Source organism: Pristiophorus japonicus, chromosome 17, assembly GCF_044704955.1.
Source record: "Pristiophorus japonicus isolate sPriJap1 chromosome 17, sPriJap1.hap1, whole genome shotgun sequence".
Taxonomy (NCBI): domain Eukaryota; kingdom Metazoa; phylum Chordata; class Chondrichthyes; family Pristiophoridae; genus Pristiophorus; species Pristiophorus japonicus.
In genome coordinates this window covers 27437661-27454071 of record NC_091993.1, presented here as the reverse complement: position 1 = coordinate 27454071, position 16411 = coordinate 27437661, and the positions used below count along the sequence as shown (strand labels likewise).

Genomic DNA, 16411 nt, shown 5'->3' with positions numbered 1-16411 from the left:
ATTAAAATGGGTGGGGTTTAAAATAGGTTGCGTTTATTTTCAACATCAGATCTCTGATTGGTCAACTTGAAGTCAACACCTTTGGAAGATTAGGCACACCCAACAATTTTTCTGGAATGTGTAATTAGACCTTGCCTCCCTAAGTAATCAATTAGTCACAAGGCATGAGGGATGAGTGACCCAACAGATGTTCTGGAATGTGTTGTTAGATCTGCCTGCCTGAGTAATGAATGAGACACCGGGCATGGGGATGGGGGGGGGGGGAGTGACCAGGAGAGAGTGACCAAGAAAGGGTGACCTGGAGAGTGACCAGGAGAGAGAGTGACCAGGAGAGAGAGACCAAGAAAGGGTGACCCGGAGAGTGTGACCAGGAGAGAGTGACCAAGAAAGGGTGACCCAGAGAGTGACCAGGAGAGAGAGTGACCAGGAGAGAGAGACCAAGAAAGGGTGACCCGGAGAGAGTGACCAAGAAAGGGTGACCTGGAGAGTGACCAGGAGAGAGTGACCAGGAGAGGGTGACCTGGAGAGTGACCAGGAAAGAGTGACCAAGAAAGTGTGACCAGGAGAGATAATGACCAAGAAAGGGTGACCAGGAGAGAGTGACCAAGAAAGGGTGACCAGGAGAGAGAATGACCAAGAAAGGGTGACCAGGAGAGAGTGACCAAGAAAGAGTGACCAGGAGAGATTGATCCAGCAGATTTTCTGGAGTGTGTCATTAGTTCCCGCCTGCCGGAGTAATAAACGAGACACTTGGCATGAGGAGGAGGGGGGAATGGGCGGGGCCTAAATAAAAAAAGGCGGGGCCTAAATAAAAAAAAAGGCGGGAAGATTCAAATCCAGGGTGGGTGACGTCAGTGCTGCCGCGGTCCGCCCCGCCCGCCCCACGTGACCCGGGGCCGGCGCCGCCCATGCGCGGAGAAGCGCGAGAAGATGGCGGACAGCGCGGAACTGAAGGTAAATGGCAGGCCGACTGAGGCCGGGGGAGTGGGTGGGCTGACAGGACAGGACAGCACACAGGCCGCCATCACAGGACGGGGAAAGGAGAAGCCGGAGCCCGCAGCCAACCTCTGTGTGTATGTGTGTGTGAGGAGAAAAAAGAAATAAAAGGGCGCGCAACTTTGCTTTTAATGCGGCTGGCTGTTGACAACTTGTAGTCCCCCCCCCGTCCCCCCCACTTTCTCTCACACACACTCCTCCGGTCGTCGTGTGAAGTTAAAATAATAAACAGTGCAAGAGGCCGGGAGATGAGCGCCGGCCGAGATGAGAGGAGGAGGAGGAGGAGGAGGAGATGGTGCTGAGGGGGGTTTGCCTCCCGCCTTTGCAGCCTGAATTATTAATATCTAGAGATAAACACACACACAATTCCCCTCAGAAAGACAATCGCCGGGCCTTTGTGTGTGAAATAAAGCGGAGATTTCCCCGCTAACGGTATCCCGGGCTTTGACCCTGGCCAGCGCCACACTGACTCCGCCGCTGGGGCCAGTTCAAGACACAAGGATGATGGCGATTTGTGCGCTTTGCTTTTGTACCCTGCCATTGTTTCTCTTTAACTTGCAATCACTTTTTTTTATGTCTTCCCCCCCCCCCCATCTTCCTCTCTCTCTCTCTCTCTCTCTCTCATTTAAAAAAAAAAATCCCATCCACCGTAAAATCTCAAAGTGCATCCTTTGGAAAATCTGCAGCTTTAAGAGTAATTTTTAAAATAAAAGTTGCAGCCAATTTCCCCCCTTCTGTTAGCGACCATCCTGTTAACACGTTGGGGTCTCTTTTTATTCCTCTCTGATGTCGGTGTCAGCCTTTTCTTTTGCAAAAATGTATGTCGCGAACGAGCCTTTGCTTTTTGCACATTTTTTAAATAAACATTGTTGCTCTACCAGAAACTGCGTGTTGCAGTTTACTCTCTAGATCGCATTTTTTTTTTTGTTCGTGCTTCTGTTTCATGGGTTTCTGTTTTTTTTGATGGTTTTGAGTGTTTTTAATATGGCACAAGCTGTTTAATACACAGCAGGGTCAACATTTCGAATGGGATGTACTGTATTGACTTAAACGGGACGGCGTACTTGTATTTGTGTTTTGACAAACGGAGTGATGGAAGGTTTAATATAATCTGCCGAATTACGGTGAGATTCGTAATTGCACTCGTGAGATTCTTGTTCTTCGGTGTTGTGTACGTTCTTGAAGTGTGGTTTTAGAACCAGGCGAAATATTGCTACTGTTATATATGACACTGCTATTTATACCGCTGGCACTTAGGGAAAAAATGCGGCTTGATGTTAGATACACAGCAGAATCGATACAATCCATAAAATAACCATTTTGATGATTTAAAAGCAATGTGTGTATATCAAAATAATGCCATTAGTTGACTTAGTTTCTTTCTTGTGCCTGTCAGTTGAGTGAATTTGTACTGTAGCGAGTGAATCATTGTAATGCTTCTGAGGCCAATTTTTTGGGTGTATGTACAAGTAAATGGGTCACATACTATTTTAGGCTATCTTGAGATTTTTAGTGAGAATGATGGAAAGTGAGCAAAGATTGGGGTCAAGAAGCTCATTTTAAGAGATCCTGATGTGTATCTGCAGGGACAGGAGGTAAAAGGAGAATTGGTATGGCTTATATTGGGTTTTGTGATGCAGTGGATTAGCATGTTATCCATTCATCTCTGGTGCAAGGTTGAAAATTCACATTAAAGCAATGGTCTGAGAGTTCCAGCTGTAAGCATCGTTTACAAAGTGAGTTTGGGTGGCCTCAAATGAAATATTATTGAACGGGGGTGGGGGGGATTAATTACATAACACAAACATAACTTGGTACTGAAGTTGATGCTGTTACTGAAACTGGACTTGATGAGTTAAGAAGATTGTTGTGAGAGAAGGACCTTTACTGTGCATCGGGTCCTTGTTTCTAATCTGGATGTATGTGATGCAGGCTGCCAGAAATGGAAAAACAAAATAATGTCTTCAATACTGACACCTCCGTGTTGATTGTCAAAAAAGTACAAGTATTGAATAATTTCTATTCTTTGACTGCTGATACCAACAAACTGTCTCTCTGCTTTTAAAGCCAAAATGGTACCAAATATCTTTTAATTCTTTGTTATGCATTTAAACAAAATTTTCTGTCTTTTTTAATAGTAATTGTGATTTGTAGCATCTAATTTCTTCAGTAACTAAACAGAAAATACTGGAACTGCAGGTGGAGAAAGTTGGGTTAACATTTTTAATGTTACATATTTAATCATACTTTCCATAACAATCGGCACTGCCTTACAGTAGGAGCACTGCAAAAGGAAATGTCTGCTGACCAGACACACTAAACCTGCCATAAAATGTACTTTCTAATACAATTCCTGAAGAAAATTAGAGTTTTTTGCAGTGGAAGTAAATTCCAGAGATGTCCACTTTGTATATCTACACAGCTGAATTTGTAGGAACTGCAAATTTGACTGCACAACTACACAAAGTACATAAACTGCATCGACCTGATCTTGATCTTCACTCTGAAAACGTCAGATCTTCAATGTTGAAAAAGAGTTTCTTGTGTACTTCCTACCTCTATCTGGAAAAAAGAACTCTTGTAATTATAGAGTTATTGGATATTTATTTGATTTTGTTTGACTGACTAATGTAATAATTGAGAATTCATCTCAATAAGTCTGCTTTTGTTCTGAAGCTGGCAGTAGAGGCAGTGCATACCTATCTGTTGTACAGTGATTCTCCTTGACAGAATACCTTGCTGTAATATCCTGTTGAGAGCCAGGCAGATTACTTGTTCCACAATATATGTGCCCAGTTACTTAGCATAAAATGTCAAAGTGAAGTGGCTAGGTTAACGGCTATTCTACTATTTGTTTAGTGGTGAACGGGCGGCAAATTATCCCTCAAAAATGGCCCTTTGCCTCCCATTTACCACAATTAGTGATGTTCGAATACGCAAATTATTCCCAACTCTTCATGCAGAGTTCCTGGCGGCTTTTCAAGTGTTTTAAATGCGGCATACGTAGTTCTACTTTGCGTGATTTTGATAGGAGCAGGTAAAAGCGGGGAGTAAAAATTAAAAATACTGTGCATGTGTACTTTGCTCTGAGATTTTTTTTTTCCTGCTACATTTACTCAGTTGAGCTCCTTTTGAAGAGCAGAAGCGATGCTGGGGCTGACTTGAAGGCTTGCGAGATGGGCAGTGGCAGTGTTTGTTTTTTTTTGTCCTGCTTTTCTCCCACTTGTTGGAACTAACTCCGTCTAAATAATGATCACAGAAATTGGTGGTTCAAAATGCTCAGAGCTGCACTCTGAAAATGGTATTGAGAATAAAATTGATTTGACAAATAGTATTGTTGGCGTTTATATAGTGAGGTTTGAAGTGTGCCACTGATCATGTAATCATGCTGACAGCTAAAGATGTTGAGACAAAAACCTGGCAACACACAGGTCAGTCAGCATCTGTGGAGAGTGCAGACAGTTGACATTTTGGTTTTGTGCTGTTCAGAATTGAAAAATAAAGAGACAAAGCCTATTAATAGTCAGAAGAAGGGGAGTGGAAAGGGGAAAAACCAAACAAAAATAGAGGGGAAGTATTATGTAGAATGACACAGAATTTACAGCACAGAAGCGGGCTGTTCGGCCCAAGTGGTCCATGTCGGTGTTTATGTTCCACACAAGTCTCCTCCCACCCCTCTTCATCTCACCCTACCAGGATAGCCTTCTTATTCCTTTCTCCCGCTACGCTATTCGCCTCAACTACTCCATGTGGTAACGAGTTCCACATTCTTACCAGTCTGGGTAAAGCGGTTACTCCTGAATTTCTTATTGAATTTATTAGTGATTGTTTTATATTTATGGCCCCTAGTTTTGGACACCCCCGCGTGTTCTCTCTGTTTACCCCATCAAACCCTTCATCATTTCGAAGACCTCTATTGGGTCAGCCGGCTCTCTTCTAGAGAAAAGAGCCCCAAAAATGGTCTTGTGGATGGGAAAAAATGGCCAAAGAATATCAGTGTAATGATTGTTGGATGACTTGAAATCACCGCAGTGAAGTAGAGGGAGAATATATTGGACATTACAAAGGCGATGGGAGGCTGAAGGAAAATACAAACAATTGGAAGAGGGAGATAACTTGGGGATTGGGTTTGAAATTAAGGCTGAAGATGCTGATATTGAGTTGCTGGATAGGCCAGCATATTCTACAGATGTACAATGTTAAAAGTGTCAGAATCAGGCCTTTCACTTGTGGTTTCCTATACTTTGTTCCTAATAGTTTGATTTGGTTGGAGGAGAAGATAGCAAACAGAGGTAAGCAGCCTACACCCCCCGCCCACCCCCCAATCTCACTACAGGGAGATGGAGAATCATATGTCTATGCCCCTGTGTCGGATTAATTTGCCAGGACACTGTTGCATAGAATTTACAACTTTTAGTTGGGAGGAAAGAGTAGAAATAAAGCTGTGGTGTCTTGCATTTATGAACTGGCCTTTTCTGCACATAGTTAAGGATTTATTGGTTTCGGCTACTGAGATGTTCCAGCATTGTGCCAGAGGTACCCATTCTCAGGAATGCAATTTATGTGCTCACAGTGCTGACCTCTGATCCTGTGTCTTATGCTTCAGTGATTGGCAAGAGCTTGCAAATGAAAAGTAGAGGTCTGCACTGAGTAAAGCAAACGTTTGTTGTGGAAACTAACCATTGCTGCACAAACTCGTTTGATCACTTTAGCTACACAGATTCAAGAAAGGCTTTAAAAAAAACTGTCAGTCTGAGCTCCATGCATTTATTCCCTCCTCTCTTGAAGGCAAAGACAAATGTTGGGGTACGATTCCTCATGTGCCAGAGCCCTGCATTCCTCGCCCAAGTGGCTGTTCCTTCATGTGAGAGTCTAAAAGTGAGTGCCAGAAAGCTGTTTGGTTGTTGGAGAGTATCACTGTCGAGTCTGATCCTGTTCTGCACACTGGATAGTGATTAGGTGTAGGAGTCATGCTTAACTGTTCTCTATGCTGACACCAGTTGTGCCCACAACTGCCCGAGTCAGATCAGTTAATCGCACAGACCCAGGACCCTTGTGGCCTCTCTGGTCATGTTATACAAAAACTTTGCTTTCAAACTTGTGTTAAGGAGGGGAAAGATAGCTTCTGTGGGTCACAGTAGCTTTATTAGCTGGGTCAACTTGGTCAGTAAAATTGTTAATGTGAGTTGTCATAGTTGTCATGAGGCTCATTAAATATATTGAACACAACATGCTATGGTCAACATAGTGCATAGCCTGCTATGTTTTAATATTGGTGCATTATGCTGTTGGAACTAGAGGGGGTAAAGATTATGCTGACACTAAATGCTTTCTGTTTCACTCACTGGTAATAGTCACAACAAATGATTTTGTTTTGTACATTTTTAGAAAATTATTCAGTTGCCTTAAATTGGCATAGAAATTGTTGTGAAATGTTCTCCATCCTACAAATGTAGAACATTTTACCACAATGATAATTTCAGCATATATATCAACCTCCCATTTGTATCATGGGCCTTGCACCAGTTCACACCAGTTTTAATGTATGTAGAATGATGTATCATTCATGATCTATGCTAGCACTACATTTAAAGATAAGTTAAATTGTATGCTTTTAAAGGAAAAAATGAGGTGGATGTAAGCATACAATGAATGGTTATTGAAATAGTGTAGTGAGACTGAGACCCAAGAGTAGGTGTGTCACTTTCAATGCCCAGATAATACGGTGAAGTAATTAAAGTTAATCTAATGCTGGTGTGTATACCCAAAAAAGTAGAATACAGCCTACAGAAGTTGTGCTAAGGCTTTGCAATACACTGATCAGACCACACTTAGAATACCATCTCCAATTTAGGTCAGCTCGCCACAAGCAAAATATTAGAAAATGGTACAGGAAATAGCAATAAGACTGATCCCAAGTGTCAAGGAGATGAGCTGCAAATAAAGATTAGAGAAGCTTAAATCTAGAAAGTAGGTCCAAGCCTTTTTCTTCTCATCTATCATTGCAGGTTGAACAAATTAGTTTCATGCTAATGAAGGTGGAGTTTACTTGTACTTCTCAACAGAGGTGAAACTGAGCAATATGGGTAAGCATAGCCTCTATTAATGCAAAAACTGATTATCTGTCCGCCTGTAGGGATAGCAGAAGAGGAATGTACAAGGGAAACAAAACTAGTATTTCACACAATACAAATAACAAGAAAGCTGCAAAAATTGCAAACTTGAAACACAAGTGAGAGTGTTGGTGGTACACAGCATGTCAGTCAGCGTCTGTAAACAGAACCAGTGTTAATGTTTGGGTCTAAGACACCCAAAGCTAACTTGAGTATTGTGAAGTTCTAGCATTCTCTGTTGGGTGGCACTGCACCAAAATTCCGGTGGCAACATGAAATTGTTTGACTGTCTTTATATCACCTAAGCAGCAGACAAACATTGACGGTTTGAGAATTTTTATTTTCAACTGTACAAAGAAATAAAATTATTGGAACGGGGGAGGTGGGGCTTGGCTATGACAATGACCTATCTACTTGTAGTATAGATGCTGCTGGAAGCCAGCAGTATGGTCCTGTAATATAATTCCAAACAGTGGTATAAGAGACTATTTCAGTCACAAAGCTGTCACGGTTTTTGAATTTCCTTATCGATCACTTCTATCTTTCTTTGGGTTTAAAATTATGGTCTACTGCAAATGAAATCTGTTAAATTCCCCTTTTCAACATTTGCTTAAGTGAGTTAGAAAATATTCACACTTGTGGAGCTTGCAGCTTTCCAACTCGGATCCTTTGTTTACTGTAAATTAATTTAGCGAATTCAGTATTTTTCCACTTTGCCTGCTATGCAAATTTTTTTGAAGAACCATTTTTATTTCAAGTCTGTTGTATTTGGGTTTCCGCTTCACCCTTTGTGGAATTATAGATGCCAATACTGAATGTAGTAATTAAAGTGCTTTCACTAATGCCCTCTTTATATTGTAGAACAGCTCCTACTTGAATTGTTCTGTATTATGCTAAGGACATCAGGAATGTGCAATCAACCTGATGTACATTGTATATGCAGAGTTATAATTACAATTTTAATTTCTGGCTGTGAATCTTCCCTCGTGTCTGGATTAGGCCTGTATGGGCAGATTGCCTGCCTGTAGCCAGAAAATATGCTGGCCAAAACCGACTGACTGTTTATTTTTATCAGCCCTGCATCTTGGAGTCTGGGAAAATCACCTACTGAGGTGGTTCTCTAGGCACATTGCTTAATTTATATTGCATTTCTGCTGGAGAAGTTGGGGTTGCTATTAGTGACAGCACTGTAATATAAAGGGGCCACAAGTAAATCTGTTCTTACAAGGCGGAGTAAACATCACAAGTAATGTACTGCTTTAATTTTGTCATACTCCTAAATGTGTAACATTCAGTATTCATTATATTAAGTAAACTGTACATGGAACATTAACTTTCAATGCCTGTGGTCAGTGATTTGAAAATATCAATCTTAATCGCTCTATGGGTGTATATGGCCCTTGTAAATGGTACTTTTAGGTTCCAAAATATTGTTCCAGTGAGCTAAATTTTATCTTGCAACCTTTTCAAAAGTGAATATAGCTAACAACATGTAGCCAGTTGCATGCACACCTGGTAATGTATCCTGCCTTTCTGTTTGTCTTGGTAACTGATATCTCATACTATTGGGATCGTTCTCAAGGGTCGTCTTTCTATTCAATTTTCCACACTGCATTAAATGTCATTTTCTAGTTACCATCCCGAGAGTTGAGCTTCTCCATATTCCTGTTTGAATAATTATGTCCCTTTTCCAGCACACTTATCTTCCCACACAACTCTGTGGTATCAGCAAACTTATAAACACTGTTGTTAACCATCTCGTCTGGTCTAGTTTTATTTAAAAACTGTTACCTGCGGAGGTCCAGAGAGAGATCCCATGGGAGCTCCCAGTAGCTGCTGCTACTTCCTTGCTGTAATAATGTCTATTTGTAACCACATTTCTATTATTATATAACACATTTTCAGTTACTACCATTTTTCAGTTTCACAAGATTTCAGATTTTGTTGCTAGTCATTTGTGTGATATTTGATCAAGTGCCTTTAGAATGTGAAACTGATGTGTTTGATCCATTAGCTTCCATCACTGTGTTTAAGCATACTGTCGGTCACAAACGTATACCGACACTTTCATTAACGAACAGTCAGACTCACATTATTTTTGTCCTTTTTTCCTCCCCTCTTCTGGAGGTGCTGTCTCCTGTTATTGTATGGTTCTACAGGTGCTAGCTGCCCTCTGGTACCTTGCCATTCTTGGTGTGTGGCTCAGTGAATGTTGCCAGGTTCTTTGACCATTGGACACATCACAAACGAGCCCAATCCTGTCACGTTGTCCTTGCATATGTACTTTCTACCATGTGTCACTGGACAGCAATCCAACTGACTACCTTTTCTAACCTAGAGAAGCCCAAGCCAATTGTAGTATGCCAGTTGCTGCTATAGTTGACATCAACCAGCTCCGCAACAATTAGATATTGGAGCTGGGAATGTCTGCTCTGTTGGTGATTTTACATTGGCATTTGTTTAGTTCAGATTGCCAAAACAGCATCTATGCCCCAGCCCACCATGTTTACACTGCTAAAAGCAGTCAGCAGAATTGTCTAATCGGCTTTTCATAGGTGTGCTATTCTACCGCTGGAGTAAGGGAGCAAGTTTTTAGCCATGTTAAAAATGCGGCGCTGATGCATGGGTGGTGTTCGACTGCAGTAGAAAGTAAATGACTTAATAATTCACCAGGTGATGCTTTGACTCACAAAGCATTTGGTGGGGGAGGGGTGGGAGGGAAGCTTATGCAAATTGAGTTGATTTAAGTGAAGGGCTATGGGTGGCTAAAACCAGATTCCAAATGCTCACCCCTTATGATCTTATCTGTTTCTTTTTCACCCCTCAAGCATCTGTTTTCAAATTTTTCGTTGCCAATCTTTCCAATTCTTTGTCAAATCACAAACGCCAGAGGTCACCTTGCACACATCAAGGATCACTCTGCGCCAATGCTCTTAGCCAAAAGGCCTAGAGCCACTGCACCGTTCCTGGAAGTACTGCAATACCAGGTTCGTGCCATGGAGGTGGATGGGTCAGGCCCCCCACAAACCTCCGTGGAGGTGGATGGGTCAATCCACTCCACCCACCTCCTATTTCCTGATTTCAGGAGCTGCAGATGGAAAAGTTTACTGCTTATTCACAGATCAATGACTGGCATAATTAGGAAACAATTAACTTTTTGACCATTTTCATGTGCAGCATTTTAATTAACATCAAGGATGCAACTTGTGCTGAATGAAGAGCTCTGACATGAATTCAGATGATAGGAAAAAGCTAAAGTGAATCAACCCAAAAATTGTAAGGTGCTTGCATATATTATCTTCTGCCATAGTTATTGATTTGTGGACATAAATGCTTAATTTTTCTACTTCCAGCTTCTCAAGTTTGGGTCAAAAAGAGAACCCATTTTTCTTTGATCTGTAAAATTCCCTACTTCTCAGTTGATCTTTACTGCTGCAAACCAAAGTAAAACAAAACTAATTGTGTAGATGTTTCAGATGTGTGTTTGTGTCTCTCCCCTTCTGATTCCCCTATGTAGCATCTGTAGCCTCTGTTAATGGTAGCAGCTTTTAACACTCATTCAAACCACAACTATTGCAATGGAACAATGGAGTACTTGGAGTGCACTAGAGAGAGTAAAGCAATCAGCAGGTCTTTGCTTAAGCTGCAGACAAAACCAGTCACTACTGCATTGATTAATGTCTTCAATCTTTTGAGGGCAAGGAGGAAGCAAGGAATTCATCAGAGATGTATACAAACAGCAGCTTTTGTGTTGAGGGTAATATAACTAAAATGGAATATGTTACTGGATTGACATCTGTATTTGTTCTTATTAGAACCAGGGTTGTGTTCCTTTTTAAGAGACAATTGGGCATCAGTCACCATGTAGTGAAAGCAAAATGGAAGATGACTGACTAGTTTAAATCTCTAGGTGCTTGAAATTATGTTGAAGGGTCATAACAATTCAGACTTATATCCCAGCTGATCTAGTGCCAACTAGTAGTGTGATCTGAATGCTTCCTAAGCCAATGATGCTGTAAAAATGTGTGTGTGTAGAACACTGAGTGTCTAGGAAAGAATTATATAAGTGCTTGGGAATAATGCAGAAGTGATTTTAATAAAAATGCAAGTTTGAGCCCAAAACAGGGTGACCACCAAGATATCCTTAATTTCATTCTTTCTGTGTCCCCACTCCATCCATTGATTTGAATAATGGGTACCATGTCTACTTTTCTGCTTGATGTCAGTGCTAATTTTATACATGCGCCTATGACAGTGGTGGGTTGATTTTAATGCAACTACTGGCGCGTGTTGAATGATACAGATGAAATGCTAAAGCTTGTAGTCTTGCTAATGAAAGATTTTGCAGAATTATATTGGAAGCTTTGCTAGATTACTTACCTTCCACATGAGATACATTTGATAGAGTTTGACAATGGGATGAAGAAATCAGTAGTTGGAAAGAGCCTGTTGGGTCAAATTGTCTTTCTCTTGTTCCGTATCGATATAGAATCTCACAACTTTGCCACACAATAGATGCTATTTAGTCCCTTAAGCCTGCACCAGCTTTCAACCATCCAGTTAGTCAAATTCCTCTGTCTTTTTCCCATACCTGTTTAAAACTTTCCTTGTTTGAGAATATTTATTTCTGTTATAAATTGTGATGGATTCTGCTACCGCCACTGCTTGTGGTCGGGCATTTCATGTTGTTATACATCTGTTTTAAAAAAAAAAAAAAAAATCTCTTACCATGTCCCTTTGTTTTCTGTGTTGAGTTAATATTTTTCCTAGAGTTATCGTTCCGTCAACTGCAGTAAATTACCTGCTGTACCCATACCAGCATTCCCACGATGTGCAGTCGGAACATAGTGTGGTGAATTACCACCATCATCATAGACAGTCCCTCGGAATCGAGGAAGACTTGCTTCCACACTTAACATGAGTTCTTAGGTGGCTGAACAGTCCAATACGAGAACTACAGCCCCTGTCACAGGTGGGACAGAGAGTCGTTGAAGGAAGGGGTGGGTGGGACAGGTTTGCCGCATGCTCTTTCCGCTGCCTGCGCTTGATTTCTGCATGCTCTCGGTGACGAGACTCGAAGAGCTCAGCGCCCTCCCAGATGCACTTCCTCCACTTAGTGCGGTCTTTGGCCAGGGACTCCCAGGTGTCAGTGGGGATGTTTCACTTTATCAGGAAGGCTGATTAAATTACCAGCGTGGTTCTCAGTGCAACAACTAGAAGTCTCTCTTTACTTGCGTCCACACTATTTATCCAAATGATTTTAAAACCAGCTAGAGTATGAATTTTAGTACCTTTTTTTGCAGCAAATTTTCAATGGAAAACTATTTTCAGCTGCTTATTTTTTGCTTCAGAGGGATGGGTAAGGGTTAATTAGAAATCCATTGCTCTATTTTGTTTATACTTAATATTCAAAACCATGTACATAAATTTTTACTTTCCTCTGCCTATACTGCACCTGTATTCGTCAGTTTCATTTCCTAAGCAATTTGTAAACAAACTGGAGAAACTTTAAGAAACTTTGAGGTTGAGAGGCAAATGGCTTCAGATCCTGTGCTCTATTTTGCTGACACCGAGTTCAGACACATTTTTGACACATTTATGCACATGCTGTGGTTAAAGGAAACAGTTTTAGGAACTCAAATACCTGTAACAAAAAATTGAATTAAGTGTCTGTTTCAAAAAGGAGGTGGCTGCATATCTCTTTCAAACTTCTTTGCAAATACTTTCACTTGAGATTTGCAGCCATCCCCGTTTTTTGGGGAACAATGTGGTTTAAGCTGCCTTCTGCAGAGTCCTCCGTCCTTTTTTTTTCTCCCTTCAGTGTCTTCCATCACCCCTTGGACAGCATGATCTCAGCACCTGCCTCCAATCGGATGCATCTCGTTCATAGCCTTACTGGGCATCCTGGCCATCAAAAAATGAGGAAAAATTGAGTTTATTGGTGAAGAAACATAACCAATCCTGCAAATTTAGTTTTCATAGAAAAATGGGCAGAATTGGGAAAAATCTCAGAATACTAAAAAAACAGATGCACTTTGATTGACTCTGATAAGTTTTGTGGCATAACACTTCTGTTATAAAAGAGCATATACTTTGACTCAGCGAGATCTGTTGCTGTACAATCATGGGACAGCTTGGCTGATTTCCTGTCTGCCATGTTGCAATTCCTGTGCCACGATTCTGTCACATTTAATTGTATGCATATTTCTTGCACCTGTTTGGCTCACATGCAAATTTCCTTCTAGCTGGTTACCCCATAGGCGAATTTCGTTTTCAGAATACAGCATGGCACCACAGCTGGACTGTAAAAAGCAGGAATGTAAACCCAAATTTACAAGTAAATCTAAAAATTCGTATTACTTAAACTTACTAACAATGTTCGAAATCCCTTGAAAAAGTTTTCCCCCAGCGTTATTTACAGCCTGGCAACCTGAACTTTAATTCATGGCTACTTTCTTTCTTTCTTTGCAGCTGAGTGTGCCGTTGCATCACTTGACTCCTCGCTTGTTTCTCTCCTCCCACCCTTCAGGATGTCCATTTGTGCATCTACCCTGCCAAACTACTGCCCAGAAATAATTCTTACCTCCCCAACTCGGATTCCTGCCTCTGCCTGACATTGTGTACTTATAATTAACTTGTCCCAGATTTAATTATTTTTGTGCTCAGCCATTGTCACATGACCAGCATGGTCATCGAAATCAAAAAGTAACCAATGCAGAGGCATGGCAATAAAGAGCAGCAAGTAGCAGACGAGCAAGGGAGAAAAACCGAACAAAAAGACAAATCAGTGCTAATGGAGTATAAGCGACCCAACAGTAAAATAAGATGGAAAACACCAAGAACCAAACCGCTAAAAGCAGTACAACACTAACTTCCTGCATAAAGATACGTCCACAGTTGCAGAATAAATCTGTGTATTACCGAACAAGACATTCCTGTCCTTTAGGAAGTATGTCAAGCCCTTGGAGAGGTTGCAGTGGAGATCTACTAGAATGGTATAAGGGATGAGGGACTTCAGTTACATGAAGAGATTAGAGAAGCTGGGATTGTTATTTTGAGCAGAGAAGGTTAAGGGGAGATTTAATAGATGCATTTAAAATCGTGGAGGGGTTTGATAGTTTTTCTTCATTCATTCATAGGATGTGGGCGTTGTTGGCCAGCAATTTATTGCCCATCCCTAATTGCCCTTGAGAAGGTGGTGGAGAGCTGCCTTGTACAATTAAGTGGCTTGCTGGGCCATTTCAGAGGGTAGTTAAAAGTCAACCACATAGCTGTGGGTCTGGAGTCACATATAGGCCAGACCGGGTAAGAATGAAACAGATGGGTTTTATGACATACATGGTCACCATTACTGATATTAGCTTTTATATTCCAGATTTATTTAATTTACTGAATTTTAAATTCCCCAGCTTCAGTGGTGGGACTTGAACTCGTGTCTCTGGATCATTAGTCCAGGCCTCTGGATTACTGGTCCGGTAATTAACCACTATGCTACCATACCCCTAAATTAGGAGGAACTGTTTCGACTGGCAGAAGGGTCAGTAACAAGAGGGCACAGAGGCCAGATGTGGGTTTTTTTTGCAGAGAATTATGATATGCAACGCACTGCCTGAAAGGGTGGTGGAAGCAGATCAAAGAGCCGACACAGGCTTAATGGGCCAATTGGCCTCCTGTGATGTAAGATTCTATGATTCCATGAGTAGCTGACTTACAATACTGTGGGATATCCTGAATGTTTAGTGTGCTGTTTGTGTGCACTATAACTGGTGATTTATAAATTAGATTCAAGATGAAAAGCAACAAATCAGAACTGAACAGCTAAGAGGTATACAATTAGTAATCAGAAATGAAAGCCATCAGTTATTTTCCCATTTTTGATCTTAATCCAATTAAATCGCTCAAAACAATTTGACAATCCTTTAAGCTTACCAGCTTGAACTCACTCATTGAGAGATTTGCTACTGGAAATAAGGATTGAAACAAAATTTACAAGAAAATGATTAAACTTGCCTATATCAATAGTATTTTCTGCATTTGGAATGTATAACGGATGAAGTGTCTGATTTCATGCAGTTTCACAAACCATCTTTGTTGAGACGACAACACAACAACAAAGACTTGTACTTATATAGCACCTTTAATGTAGTGAAACGTCATTGCAGGAGTATTATGAGATCAAACATTTGATACCAAGCCGCATAAGTAGAAATTAGCGCAGGTGACCAAAAGCTTGGTCAAAGAGGTAGGTTTTAAGGAGCGTCTTGAAGGAGGAAAGAGAGGCGGAGAGGTTTAGGGAGGGAATTCCAGAGCTTGATGCCGAGGCTTTGTGTCTTAATGCAAGGAGTATCCGCAATAAGGTGGATGAATTAACTGTGCAAATAGATGTTAACAAATATGATGTGATTGGGATTACGGAGACGTGGCTCCAGGATGATCAGGGCTGGGAACTCAACATCCAGGGGTATTCAACATTCAGGAAGGATAGAATAAAAGGAAAAGGAGGTGGGGTAGCATTGCTGGTTAAGGAGGAGATTAAGGCAATAGTTAGGAAGGACATTAGCTTGGATGATGTGGAATCTATATGGGTAGAGCTACAGAACACCAAAGGGCAAAAAACGTTAGTGGGAGTTGTGTACAGACCTCAAAACAGTAGTAGTGATGTTCGGGAGGGCATCAAACAGGAAATTAGGGGTGCATGCAATAAAGCTGCAGCAGTTATAATGGGTGACTTTAATATGCACATAGATTGGGCTAACCAAACTGGAAGCAATACGGTGGAGGAGGATTTCCTGGAGTGCATAAGGGATGGTTTTTTTAGACCAATATGTCGAGGAACCAACTAGGGGGGAGGCCATCTTCGACTGGGTGTTATGTAATGAGAGAGGATTAATTAGCAATCTCGTTGTGCGAGGCCCCTTGGGGAAGAGTGACCATAATATGGTGGAATTCTGCATTAGGATGGAGAATGAAACAGTTAATTCAGAGACCATGGTCCAGAACTTAAAGAAGGCTAACTTTGAAGGTATGAGACGTGAATTGGCTGGGATGGATTGGCGAATGATACTTAAGGGGTTGACTGTGGATGGGCAATGGCAGACATTTAGAGACCGCATGGATGAACTACAACAATTGTACATTCCTGTCTGGCATAAAAATAAAAAAGGGAAGGTGGCTCAACCGTGGCTATCAAGGGAAATCAGGGATAGTATTAAAGCCAAGGAAGTGGCATACAAATTGGCCAGAAATAGGAGCGAACCTGGGGACTGGGAGAAATTTAGAACTCCGCAGAGGAGGACAAAGGG

At 41.3% G+C, this 16411-nt stretch overlaps 1 protein-coding gene across 6 annotated transcripts in view; it reads left to right on the top strand.

The window, feature by feature from the left end:
• The first annotated feature begins 898 nt into the window (after positions 1–898).
• pias1b (protein inhibitor of activated STAT, 1b) overlaps positions 899–16411 on the top strand; it is a 174693-nt gene continuing 159180 nt past the window's right edge. For 2 of the 6 annotated variants that reach the window (XM_070858513.1, XM_070858520.1), the window contains exon 1: positions 899–954. In XM_070858513.1, the coding sequence (XP_070714614.1) occupies positions 931–954 (24 nt within the window). In that variant the 5' untranslated portion in view covers positions 899–930. Of the gene's footprint in view, positions 955–10364; positions 10386–13944; positions 14059–16411 lie in introns of those variants that run through there. The other 4 variants (XM_070858514.1, XM_070858516.1, XM_070858519.1 and 1 more) reach the window with 4 other exon arrangements.